Below are 16,926 nucleotides of genomic sequence, written 5' to 3'. Positions count from 1 at the left end.
CCGTGCGTCGTACTGTGTAATGCACATTGACGATCTCGTCGGTGTTTCTACATGTTCGCTTGTAACAGGCAACCCAGGCGTTCAAGATAATAACCGTAAGGGTGACTTTCCGCAGAGAATAGCATCAGACGGTGGTTTTTGGCGATAAGAAGTTCTCTGTGTTTTGTTGCTGTTCTTAATTAAAGCGAACTACAACGATATATCAAATATACGATCTATCTCATAACTACAGATGACATTATTGTTTCCTTCGCTCTGGCGTCAACCGCGAAGCGATTATAGCGAAGATGTCATGTGAGAGACAATCGATTTGTTCCATCTTTGTTAATCATCAACGGCGTTCCTCGCAAGCGTTGAACCTACCATAATCCTATGGTTAGGTGAATAGCCCCAATCATCGGAACAGCTGTGACAGTTGGAATGTTAAAGATAGAAAGGCTTCGGTGACGGATCTGTTGGGGGCAAGGGGTGAACGTCAGGTTAATGTGGTAAATATGCGAGTATATTACCTACCTTACTATTATTATATGATCAATAGTACCTCCGCAATAAATGTTGTGGGCACCCGGAACGGCACCAATATAAAATAATATAATTCCTATCATAGATTTGGTATCGAGAGTATTATATAAGGTATCATATTGTAGACATGTGTTTGGCAAATGGGTAACTACATCATAATCGTCCTTTTTCGGATATGAATCGGTGAACCGGTTAGACCATCTGAACTACGACCCATTATTTGGATGCACCAAAATGATTAGGACAATACTCTAGAATTTGCCGTTGGTTGCAATAAAGAAAGAGACTGAAGTTCTACGTAAGCGAGTAAAGAAACTAACGTTAACATCGCTACATGCCAAAACACGTTTGTCATATACATACAATGCCGATAAGACTGTGCAAGGTACGTTCGAGAAAATCGACTAATACCCAGAAAAAACGTATAAATATTTCCTAAGCTGTAAATACACGTGTAAATATATCTAAAGACTGTAGCCTTTGTTTTCCGAATAAGAAACAAGACCCAATTTGTTGTTACGGTATGCTGATTATTGGTTTATTATTATTATTTTTGTTGTTACTATTTCCTAGCCGATCCATTGATCCTGACGTTAGATGTTTTGATCCGCTAAGCTTCTTCACAAAGGCTGATTTGCTCCGTGTTGATAATATCGTCGCCTGTTACTGGACAGAAAGTGCCCGTTTGATTGCAGCTGAACCGCACGCTGATGAAAACGAGCAAATCTATTATAAAATTCTATTGTTCGGCCGCAATTTTCCTGCGAAATAATTACAAACATGTGTATTCTAAAGACAAATAGTAAATATATAACTAAATATAAAAATTCAAATATTTTAAGAGCAGCTTCGATGGTAAATAAAAACGTTTTTATTACGTAAGCGCCTTCGTGCGTCGAGTCGTTAGTGTAAATGGGCTCACAATCGTCATGTTTACTAAGTACGATGCGGTTATATATGACGACTGTTCAATGCCTTCTCGGTTAATTAGGTGTTTATGCTTGTCCTATCGAGTATCTCCTGACGAATCTATGTCTACGTAAAATAAGCTAATGAACGATACCGGGATGATATAAATGTATTGTGGTTGCAGTATATTTCTAAAGCTAAAACTTATATCGGATCCGTTTCTGAAGAAGCCATTGAAGGCTGGCGGATTTACGTAGATCAATTAAAGGACAACAATCGAAAATATTATAGCTCGATGAATACGAATCGGACAGAAACGCTAAAATCATACGTATATGCACTATTACATAAGGCATTTTGTTTATATGGGGCCGGCTAAAAGGTAAAATTACCCTACAGTTCTAGGCAGTCGTTTAGGATAACAGTTATCTATTCTGAAGGGAACGAACCTCCAAAGGAAAATTTCTGTTCATTCAACGAAACTCGCTTGTATACGAATAGTCTTTTGGACACACGACATACACACGATCTATTTCTAATTGTAATTATTGTGTACAGGTATCAACCCGTGCTGTATACGCAGATATTGTCAGCAATATTTCGCTTTCCGTATTTTCCTCATGTTGATGTTGTGTTCTGTCAGGCCATCGTTTCGTCGAGTGTCATCAGGGCCATGAATTTTGCCTTGTTGCTGTTGGCGCAATTCTTCACACGCTGTTAAGGCTTCAGTTAACATAGAAATGAACAAATTCCAGCCACTCGACGACACTCTTGCTACCCATTCAGTAACGAGGAGGTAACAATCGGCGACGCCCAGTTTTTTTCCGCCTAACTTCTGTTATACTACAGAACGATACCAGTTACTTAGCAGCAGCACTTGGTTTCGGGCTTCTCGAGTGACACTATTTTAATACTGTCAGATGAAATTCAAAAACCGTGTTTACTACAAATGGCGCTGCCGACTCCCTCGAGACCCTCCATGATAATGGGTATGTTATTTATTAATGTATTATTATGTGTTAACGGTTGCTAGTTGTTCCGCAAGTGTTTTTCTGCTAGCATGTTCTCTTTGATCCAATCGTATGATCCTCTATACATTCGCCATTTATATTTAGTTGACTAGGATCGATTTCGCGACATCTGGCTGGAGGTTTTGTTGCGCACAACCTCCTTCGTTCCCCTCCCTTGTTCACATCTACGAAACGCTAGTTTCTTCTACATAACACCTGACGAGCAGTATTAGACACGACACGGCCGGTATTGGCGCTGATATCAGCACAGTCGGGCATATTACTCTTGCTTTTCTTTTCCCTGCCCCCCTATTTCTCATTAGGCGAAAAAGTAGGCGAGCTAGTAATAGTGCTCCTTTTTGTCTGACAGCTGCAGCAGCAGCGGCTCCGTATGTACGATTAAAATGGCTCGAATTATCTATTGCAGAGGTGCACGTGTACGGCCGCACGGCACGATTAAACACGCATGGACACTATATATAACGATGTAAGGGACTAGTCTCTGATTTATCAGTAAACGGCATTCAGGCAGAAGCTGCAGGAATCGATGTAACTAGCAGTGTTCCAAGCGTGCGACAAATCAATGGCTTAATAGGAGTGGCGTTAATGACTTCAATAGAAGGGAAAACAATTTGAACAATGTTTCCCTTACGAATACTACCGCAACTTACTGTTAAATTGATCATTACACTTACAAGCTAGATGTAATTATTTACGATGGCTTCTTGTTTCGTGTTCAAATCGATTTCGAAGTGAAGAGTAGACCTGACGGCAACGATCAAACAGATCTTGTTGTTTTCCTTTTGAAATCTTGTTCATTAATCCGTTAAAAGATCGTTGTGAGGTAGCGAGTTCATCTCTGGCAACGACGCTACGATCTTGAAAACCGACAATTGTCATCGGCAAAATGGTGTCGTAGTAGACGACACACAAACGCTGATCATACCATAACAATGTGCTGTTTAGTTACTACTTCGGCAAGATCTGTTATTCTGATATGAGTTCTCAAGCTTTTTTCAAAATTTAACGTTGGTTAATTTTGACGGATCTAGCGACAGGCAGCAGAAACAATGTGTTTACAAATGTGCATACATTGAAAACTGTGTATTTTCTTCGAACATGTATCGTCGTTCACGTTCAGTTGTTAATTTCGCTTAATGTCCCCTTCGTCCTGTTATTAATGATAGTCGTTTCCTCTAAACTCAACCGGTAGTGAAAGGAAATTAAATTACCAGAATCGAATAACAGTAAAAAAGAAGCTTGGCCATTCTTTAACTTTTATTAGACTATAGGCACGTGGTACAAGTCCTGTTAAGACGAAGGTTGCTAGTGCCTTGCGCACAGCGTTGCCTAACGATTGTGCCTGCGCTGCCTTTTCGTAGTAAACGCAGCTGTCGCGGTAAAAGTCGTAGTTAATATAGAACGACGGAAGAATCGCGGCCATCATTAAACAGGTACAACAGCTCAAGTTGCTTCTTGATCTGTTTAGAGACATATTTTTTTTCCTTCCGTATGTCTACGTTGGCGCTTTTGTCATTGGCCTGACAATATGTTCATTAGGTTATATATACAGTTTACAAAGGCATAGAACTACTTTTATCTGTACCAGCCGGCTAATCGGATGGAGTAGAAACAGCATCAAGAATAGTAGTAATTACGCTTATATATTTCCGCCACTGTCGCTGTTCATATAGGAGCTGCCATTCGTACATAGTTCATTGATCGAAGCTTTGTTAAACCATAGCCTGCGTAGCCAACGTACTCAGCAGTGCTGTAGAAAATGTCTGCTGTAGAAAAAAATAACATGTCCGTTGTTGGATAGTTTATTGGCAAGTGTCATTTCATGCCGGACGATACCCGTAATATGTTTCAAAGTGAAGCATCAGCAAAAACCCCCAGGTTTTGTAACTTGCCATTGTTCCTTTCAACGATTACTGTGTACCTAAACTACTTTCTGCTCGAACTGATGTTTATAAAGCATCCATTATACCCTAATAACTAAAGAAACATAACTGTTTCATGGGTTTGGAAATAAAGAATGCGCCGAATGGCCAACGACGTTATTGCAAGACACTTCGGCCGTCGTGTCCCAGTCAGAAGTATTGAATGGCATCATGGACGCTTGTTTCAACTCTAACAGCTTTTGTAAAAGATGACGAACGCGATCATCCATTCTGTCTCATCACGCATGATCTTCTAGACATAACGAATCGCTTACCTGGTCTTAGTCTGCAAAAAGCATCTAGGTACTGGTCGATGCTACGATGACCGGTATTCTCAAATAGGTACTGCACTATCAATGGTATTTGATTGGATTGTTGTCTTATCGGGACTGGACTAGCCAGCTGAGGTTCTGCTTGTGCAGCGAATCCATGTTTCTTAGAGCCGTCCCCTTTCCGACAACCGAATGAATATGGGTTGTTTATAAACTGGAATCGGTATAGATCTTCCTACCGACAGGCATGTTATAAACGAACCTTTCTGTTGTACAAAAACTTACGATTCTTTTATGTGATAAATGATAAAAAGTTTCGCCTTGACGGTAAGTAAAGTTATTTTCTAACGCGCGTAGAGACGAACTTGGCCGTTTCCACTTCTTGAACAGTATATCAACTGATTTGCTTATACTGGGTTAGAACGTTTTGCTTAACCCATTGTATTATAGAATCATAATGAGTTAAACCCATCGGCTGTTCACACTAAGCCATCGAATGACGTAAAACATCGACTTTACATTTTATTCAAAAACATTGATTGATAGTCGGCTTTAGCAACAGATAGTATACCTGTTGTACCCTTGTCAATTAAATAACGTGTTCTGAATGTAGCGGTAACTCTCTATTTTTTTGCCATGTATTACAGGTTCTCAGTCGGGTGTGGCTCAAAATCCCAAAAGCGGCTTGGTTCCGCCGTCATCACGCGGTTCTCGGTCTAGTTCACCGTCACTTGCCACAGGCCATATCACCAGCGGCCTTACAAAAGGCATTCCGAACCTCTCGAATCAGAAACAGAGGTAAGAGAATGGACCAATTTGAAAACCAGCCTATTTATAGGGACAATCGCTTTAAAGTGCGCTTTCGAATTTTGGCGGCATTTGCTACAGGCGATAATTTTTTTTCCGATTTTAAATAGTTCGGTCAGTGATCCTTTATCCGATTAACGCGTCGTTCTCATTTCGAGTCCAGCTTTGTTTACCTGTATTATCAACTAGTTTTTACATCGATTGCGTCCCGCAGCGCCACGATCTTGAATTTGACGATCTAACCATAGAACCAAAAACTGATACGTAGATCTCGGCAGGTTAGTAAGTAGATCGCTTTGGAATTTTTAGGTTATCTTCTGGAACAGCATATATATATATATATATATACATATACTCACTATAGCCTGTGTTATATTTGCAACTATTGGCTAATTAAATTATCGTGCGGACTGATCAGACGTAGCTTCTTCGTGAAGATAGTTTATACTCTTTCGCGATCCAAACCTGAGTAAGTTACAACATAATTAACTGATAATGTCGTAGTCGCTTAAAGTCTCCTTCTTTAATTCCGCTTCATAGGAAGCTAACCTTTCTAGATTAATCTTACGTCCCTACCATGATGTTGGTCTCTGGATTCGCACGCTATAGCAGATACAGCTTTCGTTTGGTAATTGAGGCTAATGTCTTTTGAAACACGCAACAAGCAAGGGAAAGACATATGTGTGGAGATATATGGAGTTCGTCGTTGATAAATGGTTGTATTGAAGACGGCCAGTAGCAGCGACAACAACAGATAGTCAACAGTGTTATAGTGGTGGTTGCTGGTGCTCGTAGCTGCCGAATCGCATTCGGTTACAACGACTTCACGGTCTGGAAATTTCAATGGCAGTATTTTTTTCTTTCGTCGTTGCTATTGTTCATGGTCTGATAATTTTTCGATTCCGACTTTTGTTGACGTCAATTTTGGTTGATAACGACCAGTACGATGTTGCGTTGGGTTATATGCGCGCAAAGAGCCAAAAATAGACGAATTGTTGATCCGTTCAATTTCTTGTTCTTCAGTGAAGTTTACGCACTGGAAAACCTACGATCACCACCGGAAAATAGCCAGTACTGCGTTCCTGTATGTCATCAAGCGCCTCGTGTCAGCACAAGATAGTTAGATACATTTTGGTGCAGACCATTATTAACTATTTTTGGTAGAATTTAAATTAGTAAACTCTAAGAGAGTAATGATTTTGGTGTGGACCGAAAGTCTCTTCTGATTGGCTGTTGTTGTAATAGAGCAACACTTCTATCTCAAGCAGTTGTACATGCCGAAGCATGATTTTAATACTATAGAGCGCCAGTCTATGAGACCGTTTCATTATATGGCTCTGGATGTAGATTTAGAAGTTTCTCCCTTAATTGGCTTCTGGCTGAAGTAGTACATCTTAAGTGTTGACGTTATCGTCTAAGTTTATATTTGAAGTTCTTATACGCGACAATAAAGTATCAGGTTCATTTGTGTATTTGAAGAAAATAAGGTACTCTATTAAAGAGTACCTTATTTTCTTAAATGACTAGTTAAATGACTAGTTCAGTGAGATTTACTTTGCCGCATTCTGTCACCCAGCAAATGTCAACGATGGCCACAATTCAGTACTCTTCGTTTTTTTTTTCATCACTGCGAGTAAAATCAGTCACTAGTAAATGACGAATATCTCCACGTGTCATCGTCGTCACCAATTGTTCAATTTGAAGCCAGAAAAACCAACGCGAGCATTTTTGAAAGGTATAAATCATCGGGTAGATAACCCCAGCCTAGCGTGGCGTGTGTCCAATATAAAAATCCAAAGTGTAGGCCATCCGACGTAAAAAAATTCGTTTCAAGTTTAGTGGGAGTCAACTGAGCTTCTGAGTTAACTGAGAGGTATGGTTTACGCCATCTATTAATTGAAACTGAAAGGAATTGCGGAACTGGTCGATGATTAATTTACCTCGTATACTTAAATTTCATCTGAAATTAACGATTTTCAGATGTGTTTACGAAGTTAGTCAATACAGCACGTGTTAATCTATGCCAAAGAGCGCAATGCTGTTAGGCAATCTATAGGCTCTTGTTAGTAACGAATTGTGGCTTAACGTACGGCTGAGGTGTCGAGGTAAGATGTTCAAATGTGCCTGCTGGCTGATGACGGTGTTTTTCAGTGAGATGACTTCACGTCAAAGTGGTCATTCACTGAATGTAAGTGATCTCGAAGAAGCGGGAAGAAACGATTTTTCGAAATTTTTGTGAAATTTGAAAAAAGGTGCTAGACTATTCTGTAAATGGTAGTTACTTGATGAAGACGATTTGCTGAAAATGGGCATAGCAGGTGATGCAATATATAATTGTAAAATAACAATGATAATTTGATTTGGATTTCGTCTGGTTTGGCTTCTTATTCAATCTAGTGTGCGGCCTATGCTAGACAATGTCTAAGACTACACAGTTTTTTTATATAGCCAATAATCACATCCAAAAACATCGTGCTTGAGACTCTCTAGTAGGGTATTACATTGCTGTCATGTCTGCCAGATCCACCCCTACGTTCGTGTCACATAAAACGCAATGGGTTTATCAAGAGAGAGGCGACGTGGGGATCATAGACCGAAAATTAGAATAGACAGCGTTCACCGAAAGTATTAGTCAATATTGCTTCTGCTATTTAATCCATTGCCGTTATGTGCTGAAACGAAAACAAATTGTCGTTTACACCGAAATTGAGATATTTTTAAAGGATATTAGATTTAGTCAGATGTACGGGCTAAGCAGAAGGTCAGAGTCGCCGTAAAACCGTGAGCAGAACAGCCGTCTGTTCGATGAGGGGTAGAAAAGATGCCTATGCTCTTAAATTGAGCCCATTGCTTTGCTGTGCTGTGTGACCTCCGGAAATAGCTTCAAGTAGGGTGCCGTTTACCGTATTAAAATATCTACGTTTTACATCGTACCGTAAAATAAAGATTTGTTTCGGTAGACAATTTACTCACGTCTTTGACTGTATTAGCGCTTTAGCGGTCCGTTATCACCTATTGCTGACTCGTCGCAATAGCCACGCGGACAACCTGGCTAAGATTGCGTACTGTATTTGATGACTGGCTGGCTCATAGTATAATGTAGCTATGCGAACACCAGTCCAAAGAGAAGAAAAACCACCCAATCAAAATCGTTGGCTAGTTTTCCTTTAGGACATGCGGGATACAATGGTGATCTTTTGAGTTTGTGAAGGTCACCTAACACTCGTTCATTCAAGCGTTGAAATTTACAACTACATGAATTTTTAATGAACAAATGTAGAATTAACGATCAATGCAATTAACGTATCTGCTAGGTTTGCTACCTTTTATGTAACAGACACAGCCACTACCGTATTATCCTGCTTCTCAGAGCACTACAGTGATTTCCGCATGTTCGATGTATAGCCACATCTCTATATCTATATAGATGCTAAATATCGCTGAATGGTTCCTTACGCAAAGCAGCCGTCCGATTGGCAGGAATGGCTGTGTGTGTTAAATAAAGGGCAGAACGCAAGGTATATTGAATCTCATTTAGATTTGAAACTATCAAAAACGCGTTAAAATTAACAAAATGGCACAAGTTTGCAAAAATCGAATCCATATTACGCGAACTATGTTGCTCCACTATGTTTTTAAAATGGCCTTCAGAGACGGACTGACTGTCCTTTGTTACCGTAAGCTTTGAAAAATGCACTCACAGTTAGACTCTCATAAATAGTTATTCTCATGTTTAAATTTTTGTCCTGTCTATATGAAGGCCATCGTCCCTTGGCGGCTCGACACAATCCTTGCCACAGGCTGCTTCTGGAAGATCGTCGTCTATACAAAAACCTGGCTCTATTTCAAGAGCGCCTAGTAGTCAACAGGTGAACCAGGTACCCGTAGTGTCTCAATCTAGCAAAGAGATCCCTAAACCGAAAAAAGGAACGACGCATGAACAGACTTCAAAACAGCTCAAAGGTAAAAGTATATAAGATACAACATTCATCTTTGGCTATGAAATTTACACGTTAGACAATTACAGATGATGACACTGATTTTTGGTGGGCTGTACTTCTCTTAAAACCTCCGTACTTATTTATTCCTTTTCTTAAGATATTCATTTATGGATTGCATTGAAAGATTAATCTTAGATCCCATATCGAATATGCCGTGCTCAGTTCCGCTGCCATTTGAATAAATCATGGAAACTTGGAAGCTTGTACACTTCATGTGAGTAAATAGGAGTGTATATCAAATAAGAACTCGTCGGTATTGAGGCAATCCTTAAAAATATCAGTGCATAGCAAATCATATTTTACAATATATCGACTATTCCCTCTACAAATTCTGCTTTAGCCCCTTCGGTGGGAGGATTGCCAAAAACGCAGATTGCCCAGGTAACTAAACTCGAGCCAACAGTTCCAGTAGGGTCATCCTCGCGCCTTCCTGCGACCACCCGGAAGGCCCCTGGGTCTTTTGGAAACGGCGGTTCAAGACCACTTGCAACGGGACAGAATCAGGCAGCTACTGCACCCGTGCAGAACGCGAATACGTCCGATCAGCCACAAAACCTATCCGGATTTCAGGGTAACAGGTGAGCTTGCCGCAAGTGCTCCATAAGTATACAGAGCAGTTGTGTTTGAGTGCAATCTAACTGCAGTAGTTTTATACTACATGACAGCTTGCTATTCTTAGTTCATTTAGAACTTCTATCTATTTATTAAGACTTCTAAAAGTCTTAATAAATAGAGATATAAGACTATGTATGCATACTAGTTTTTTCTTTAGACGGCAGTTGCACCAAAGAACAGCTTTAAAAACATTTGTCATATAAAATGCAATGATTCTAGTAGATAAATGGAAACCTAATCATATATTAGTTGTGATGAGAAAAACAAAAGGTAATTAAGATAATTTGTATATTAACCATTGATACACCTATCTATTTGTGGCGATTTTAGGTCGGTATCTAGTGTATCATCGATTAGCGATTGTTCGTCATCTCTCAATGCAGCAGCAAACACTTCTGGCCTGCCGACGCCTCCATCAGGGCTGCGCCCTCCTTCAGGCCATTTTGGTCGGCCGAAACCTTCACGGCCTAGCTCCGTAGTTTCGACAGCGTCCAGCGATCATAACGGCACTAGTAGCAATAGCTCCCGTAGAAACAGTCGTCTACTTCAAATCTCCACGCCTCCTCTTTTACCGGAGGCAACAGCGTCAGCTCCGCCACCGCCACTACCCCCAAAAGAGTCTGAAGTTGAACAGAGTCCATCTTCATTTCCGCCACGGCCTCCTAAGGACGCGCCGCCTTTACCTCCGAAGGCCGAACAGCTCGAGCGAACCCCCTCACCTCCTCCGAGACCGGAAACGCGACGTGCAGAAGACTTATCACCGAATTGTCATATTCGCGTTTCAGAACGAAACGTTGAACTTCTACTGTCCGAAGAGCCACCTCCGGCTAGCCTAAACGATATTTCGCCCGTCGAAGACACCTGTGAAGAAGTTGAGTGTCCTTCCGCGGATGACAGCGGTATCTCGTATGAAGAGCACACGTCATCACCCAAGCAGAGTCCCGATCTGCTACAACAAAGGCTATCAGACAGTTCCTCGCTTGGTAGCTCCTCGCGAGAAAGCCACATTTCACAGGAGGACAATCAGCCAACCGTCCTGGAAACGACTGTCTCCGAGGCCGCGAAAATCATCGAGGCCGAGGAGATCCAGACCGTCCAATTAACGAACGTATGTACACTGAACGAAAAGGCTGAAGAGGTGAACGGAGAGAGGGAACAGGAAGTGGAAATCGAAGAAGACGAATACGAAGAAGACGATCTGTTACATAGTCATGAAGGAGACCTGCAACACTCGCAGAACAGCCATTTTTCATCGTTATCTGACACAGTGCTTATTGTAGATCCATTGCTGATTAAGATACCTGAACCGCCACAGTTAGAGGTGCGTGAAGTATGTCCCTATATATAAAATTATACGCAAGATTAATTAGGACACAGTAATATGTTTTGTTGACTTTCAAGTGTAAACTATGTTATTATCGCAGTAAATTGTTATACTCGCCATTTTTTTTTAAATGCAAGCTTTGAAAATCAAAAAATTCACAATTCCTTTTAACATTGTTTGTGCCTTTCCTGCAGATAAAATCACTGACGTTTCCAAAGCCGACGGCAGCTGTAAAGGGTACCCAGCAAACGCCGCCCGTGTTAGCATATCAAGCTGAACTTGAACTTGGACGTAATACGTTGCCCCGCTGCGGTCCCGCCATGCACAAGGTGGCGATGGTCTCACCGATGGTCAACTCGCACGGAACTAACAATAATAAGCGTTCTCTTGAAGAACTCAAGAAGTCGACAGACATAACGGAACAGCAAAGTCAACGTAAAGACGAAGACGAAGAGATTGACTCAATCAGTCCGATGCAGCCATTACAACCCCGTAATGCTCCTTATGGCAGCTATTTGCGCAGTCCGTCGGCAAACCAGCCGGGCAGCCAAGGAGCGCCGAATCAAGGAAGTAGTAGGTTTATTCCGGGAGGAAAGTATCACGTTCCGTCGCTGCGGCTGCAGGCCGATCCCTCGCGAGTGGCATTTGCGCGCCACCTCTTAGCGGCTTCTCGGGATATGGCTAGGCTCAAGCATCACCCACCGGGTCAAGGTGCCGTCGGGCAACTAGGACAACTAGGCGCACTAAAGGATGACGTAGGAGGATATTTATCGGATGGAGACGTACTCAGGCCCGGTCGTGGAGGATGCGCCGTCGGAGTTCTGGAAGAAATCCCGAGTGGCTACCTGAGCGAAGGAGGCGCTAGTCTTTATCGAAGACGCCATGACGTACAACAGCACTCCGCCCAACAGTCGCCACACGTTGGCTCAACTCACCTCGGTGCTAACCCGATCAGTCAATTAAGTATCGGAGGTACTCAGAGTGGACAAAATGGGCGTCCAAATTCCAACCATCCTCAGGGAGGCAGCGCCCCACACAAGAAAATGGACCCTAAACTTATCAATGTCCTATGTGATGACAGGTTAGTTCTCCCCAACGTCTTTAAAACACAACAGGTTATATACAATTAAACTGTCTTTTATTAAATATTAAACCAGCATTATTATCCTTTTTTTCATAACCATTTTTATAATAATAACTTATAAACAATTTGTTCATCTTTTTCTTACAAATATATAAATATTTCGTTGCTTCATATCCCGTGTACGGTTATATTCTTTTGACTTTTTAGGTTTGAGTTTTATGTTAATTCATATATAAACATTTGGTTTTGTTTTCTTTAGCTATCTTGCACTGTATATTTTTGTTTCTCCTTTTTTAGCTTAAAAATTCCTCCGATAAACACAACTGTGCTTCGTCATCCCCGCGTCAGAGCGTGAGTACTTGACATATTCCTTGAGACACTCCTTGCCGTAACAAATGAATACAGTAGATAAGGATATCGATAGACACCGACTTTTACAATTATATTCTAAAGACGATACATTTTACTTTTTTTTTTCTTCTAAACGTATTTCGATAACGGAGCAAATAGTCCACACCACCAATATCTACACCAGATTCTAAAACATTGTGTATGTCTCAATGATATGAGTAGCTACGATAATTAACGATTATAATTAATGTAACGAGATCGATAATTATTCAAGTCTGAATTTATCCACATTCATCAATTATCTGATGTAATGCGCTTAATCTAGTAGATTCAATGTAAAACTTCCTCAGCTTCGTGCGCCAATCTCGGATTGAATTTTTGTGCGTAACCTAAATTAACAAATAACACTTTATTAAATTGCAACGTAATACTTCAGTATGTCGATTACTATCGCTCTATTTTCTGAACAGTCGCTTTCAGAGTGGTCTAAACCAAACGCTATTGTCCCTCCCTCCCTTTCTATGATCAGAGTATCAGATGGGCTTAACCTTACCCTGATCGACACATTCTCACATTTACGCCGAAGGGAGCGGATCAAACCATTAGACGGTATCGTTAATGGGATCAGCTTCATCAGGCATCAGAGGACGGATATCTTAAACGGAATCAGCAATAGGAGCTTTGGAATATTCTGAGGGACCTTTTTTTCCTATAACCATTTACGAAACTTCCTTATTACACAAAATCGACATAGCTTACGCAGGTTCTTTCCGATTAGTCCTGTACCCGCAAACCTCTATATTAAACTATAGTCGACGAGAATCTGGCTACGGAAAGCAGATGTCGCCCAACATACGGCTGGACCAAACGCGCATCGCCTACAAATCCTCTTGCAGTACTACACAAGATGCGTTGAAGAGCGAGTTTTGAACAAGATTTATTACTTTGGATCTATTGTCAAGTCACTAAGTTAAGCAACGATCGACTGACATATCTGCAATAGGTTCGCAGTGATCACAAAGCCGGACACAGCAAATAGTAATTCACAATCTCTCACTTACTATCACCGCAGTGGTTGCCGTGATCAATTATGGCCAAACCAATTTCAATTGTAAACAAAAGGTCGCACCTTTTTCGTTCACACCACTGTTAGTTGTATGGCAGTTTGGCCATATGCATTCAACCGTGGATAAGTTTCCATGCTTCACTAGCTCATGTTATGTAATTTCAATGGACATAAGGTTTCCACTTACGGGTACCTATCAATGGGTAACCGTCACTTTTGAGATATCTAATTAACTGCTGTCACTTGTTTAAAGACCCACCCACGCAGTACGATTCATGTCTTCAAGTGCATTAATAATATGCAAATGCTGCTCGGAAGGAACACTACGTACATTGTCCTTAGCGGAAAAATGCCAGCTGTCATTTTAATTAGCTAAGAACAGTTTTTATATGTATAAATCAAGCATTAATAAACAGCATACGTAAGTGCTGTATGTTAACGAATAGCTTCCTGAAGTATAAGCTGATTCGTTGTCGTGTTTTGGAAAGATATAAAACTTTTACTTTATTGCACCCGCGGTTCGCGAGTACGTTAATTGCCCTTCGAAGAAAATGTAAAATGGTATAGGTTACCGACAAACTGGTAACTCTTCATATAAAATAATAGAATATGATAAAAAGAAACAGAAATGTTCTAAATTTTTTTTCTAACAACTTTACGCGTTTACATAAAATTGCTATTTGACGGTGTTGGTTGAGCTCACACAAATATCCAGAATTATCAGTTATTGGTAAACTAATATTCTCCCGTAAACTAGATCAACAACGAGCCTGGGTAAATACGTGGACGCGTACCAGAAACAGATAACTTTATCAGCGTTTGATCCTGAGCACAGCAGAAACAGATAGCTTTATCATTGTTTGAGCCTGAGCGTAGCAGAAACAGAGAGCTTTATCAGTATTTGAACCTGAGTAGCTTCAGGCTGACGCAGTGGTTGTAAATAAATAACCTGAGTTGTTGCTGAGATAGGCCCCAGCGTAGGTCTCTTTTTATTACTAACGGCGTGGCCACGCACTGCTAGCGAACACTGCGTGAACCATACGCTTCGACGAGCATTCCGCTTACCGCTAATCGCGGTAGCCAGGGCCATTCACTATAACCGTCGTTGGCATACAATGGAAGCAAAGTTGAAATGTGTTATTCTTGGCCAACTGTGTCCGTTGTGAGGAAGCCTTACATGGAACAAGGGGTCGGAATATGCTTATGAACGGCTTGTTCTGTCAATACCATAAAGAAAATTCACTCACAAAGTTCTTTTATTCCATCCGTCCAGCGGTATCTGGCTGGCCTCAGTCGATGGTGTGGAGACCGTACCAAGCAGCCGCTCTCACATGTGTCGTGCTGTGGCGGCCAGAAAAATAATTAGCAGAACAGTATCGTATAATAACGCTTTTAGATCGATCGGTTCTGCGATCTTTTCAGTATGTGTGATTTGTTTTTGATGTCTACAGAGAAAGTAGACAGGTACAAGAAAGAACGAGGTCAGTTCATATTGTTTTCTCTCCTCTCACATGCAAAAAAACTGCTACAACTATTACGGTTGGTCGGACTAAAGTTGTGGCCTTTATTACTCTACCACCCGCTACTATTAAATAACTTGCTCTGATTGTATTTCGAGTAGATTTACGGATGTCTGTGATTCTACTAGTTATGCATGGACCCTTGCTCTCACATATTCAAGTATGATAAAAAAACAGGTCGCCACGTCTTCGTACAGCATTTGTACGTGTGTAGTACTACCGTCATTTGGTTAAGACAGGGACCACCAGTTGGCAGTTGATAATGATCTTGCTGAATAATCGAACCGTTGTCTAAGGCAAAAGCCAAACAATACCACATAAAATAAAAAAAAAAACATTTCAAACTGGCCGCTGTACACAGTCATCACTTTGATCTTCAATTCATGTATGTTCAGCTGAAAAGCGTTATATATAAAAATGACCCACACTTACTTTATACGAAAAACATACAAATCGATTGACTCTACTCAACCGAACAGCCTTTGTCCTTCCATCCCGACTGGGTACAATGCGTAAACATCGAAGACACTGCCGTTAGCACCCCTTTAGTAGAATAAGAGCAGGGTAATGCATCAGTAGTCAGCAGCTCGAGTATATGTAGCAGCAGAGAAAGCTGAAATATCCGAAATTTGCTTTTTGTCGACTACTATTCTTTTTTCCGTTTTATGTAAAGACGGATACAGAGCGTAGGCTCTTTGCCTCCTGTGGGGCTGAGGATACTGGCGAACAAACGTGTATGTGTGCGAGTGGGCATGGGGCTTCGTTTGTGCCCCTGAAGAGGAGGTGGATGAGGCTGAATGCCCATGAATGGTCTCGCCTTTTTTCTTTCACTTTCTGCTGCCATTTTTGTAGCTAACTGGAATTTGAGATTAGGCCGTTTGTTCATGAATCGCATCCCGACAATATGCCCCTAATGAAGGGAAGAAAGTGGAAGTAGAAATACTGCACACACCGATTATCCATACCATTTCCTGTACTAAAGCGCGCACCTAACACTGAGCGGTCGGCAGGCAGACTCCGATGGAAACAATTTTTAAAAAGGGTAACCGACAACCGCTGTTGGGTAGAATAAGTGGCTCGAAATAATGGAGAAGATACCGAAAAACGTCGTTGAATAGACAGCAAATTGCAATTTGTAGCCCTGGCGAAACTCATGGAGAAGATAATAAAAGGCACTATGGGGTGGGGTAATTGAAAGGGAACTCTGGATTTGTTCAGTCGGACTTAGGGCAATTTACATGAAGCGAATGCTATTATTGCCAATTTTAAAGTGAAGCTTATTCAATCTTCTGAAGGATTAGAAACATTTTGGAACATTCAAAATTATGTATATATTGGAGTTGATGTACCTCCATGAAGTGTAACATTGCCATAGCTGGTGTGAGGACTCTACGTATATTTACCACAGTCAGAACATTATTAACAGAAAGAAACCCGTCAAAACTTTATACATAATTGTATACTCATTGAAACAGCGATTGCTTTGATTACGGCGTTTTTCC

At 41.0% G+C, this 16,926-nt stretch overlaps 1 protein-coding gene across 1 annotated transcript in view; it reads left to right on the top strand.

Annotated features, from left to right (window-relative positions):
- The window catches only part of LOC111261312 (uncharacterized), a 330,101-nt gene that overhangs the window by 197,750 nt on the left and 115,425 nt on the right, over window positions 1-16,926 (top strand). The window contains exons 6-11 of the mRNA XM_086968641.1: window positions 5,304-5,454; window positions 9,224-9,426; window positions 9,805-10,042; window positions 10,410-11,400; window positions 11,598-12,484; window positions 12,785-12,838. Coding sequence (XP_086824767.1) covers window positions 5,304-5,454; window positions 9,224-9,426; window positions 9,805-10,042; window positions 10,410-11,400; window positions 11,598-12,484; window positions 12,785-12,838 — 2,524 coding nt within the window. The remainder of the gene's footprint in view (window positions 1-5,303; window positions 5,455-9,223; window positions 9,427-9,804; window positions 10,043-10,409; window positions 11,401-11,597; window positions 12,485-12,784; window positions 12,839-16,926) is intronic.

Source organism: Varroa jacobsoni, unplaced genomic scaffold (assembly GCF_002532875.2).
Source record: "Varroa jacobsoni isolate VJ856 unplaced genomic scaffold, vjacob_1.0 scaffold_545, whole genome shotgun sequence".
NCBI classification, from domain to species: Eukaryota; Metazoa; Arthropoda; class Arachnida; order Mesostigmata; family Varroidae; genus Varroa; species Varroa jacobsoni.
The sequence above is the reverse complement of the archived record's forward strand: the minus strand, read 5'-3'. Positions and strand labels throughout refer to the sequence as shown.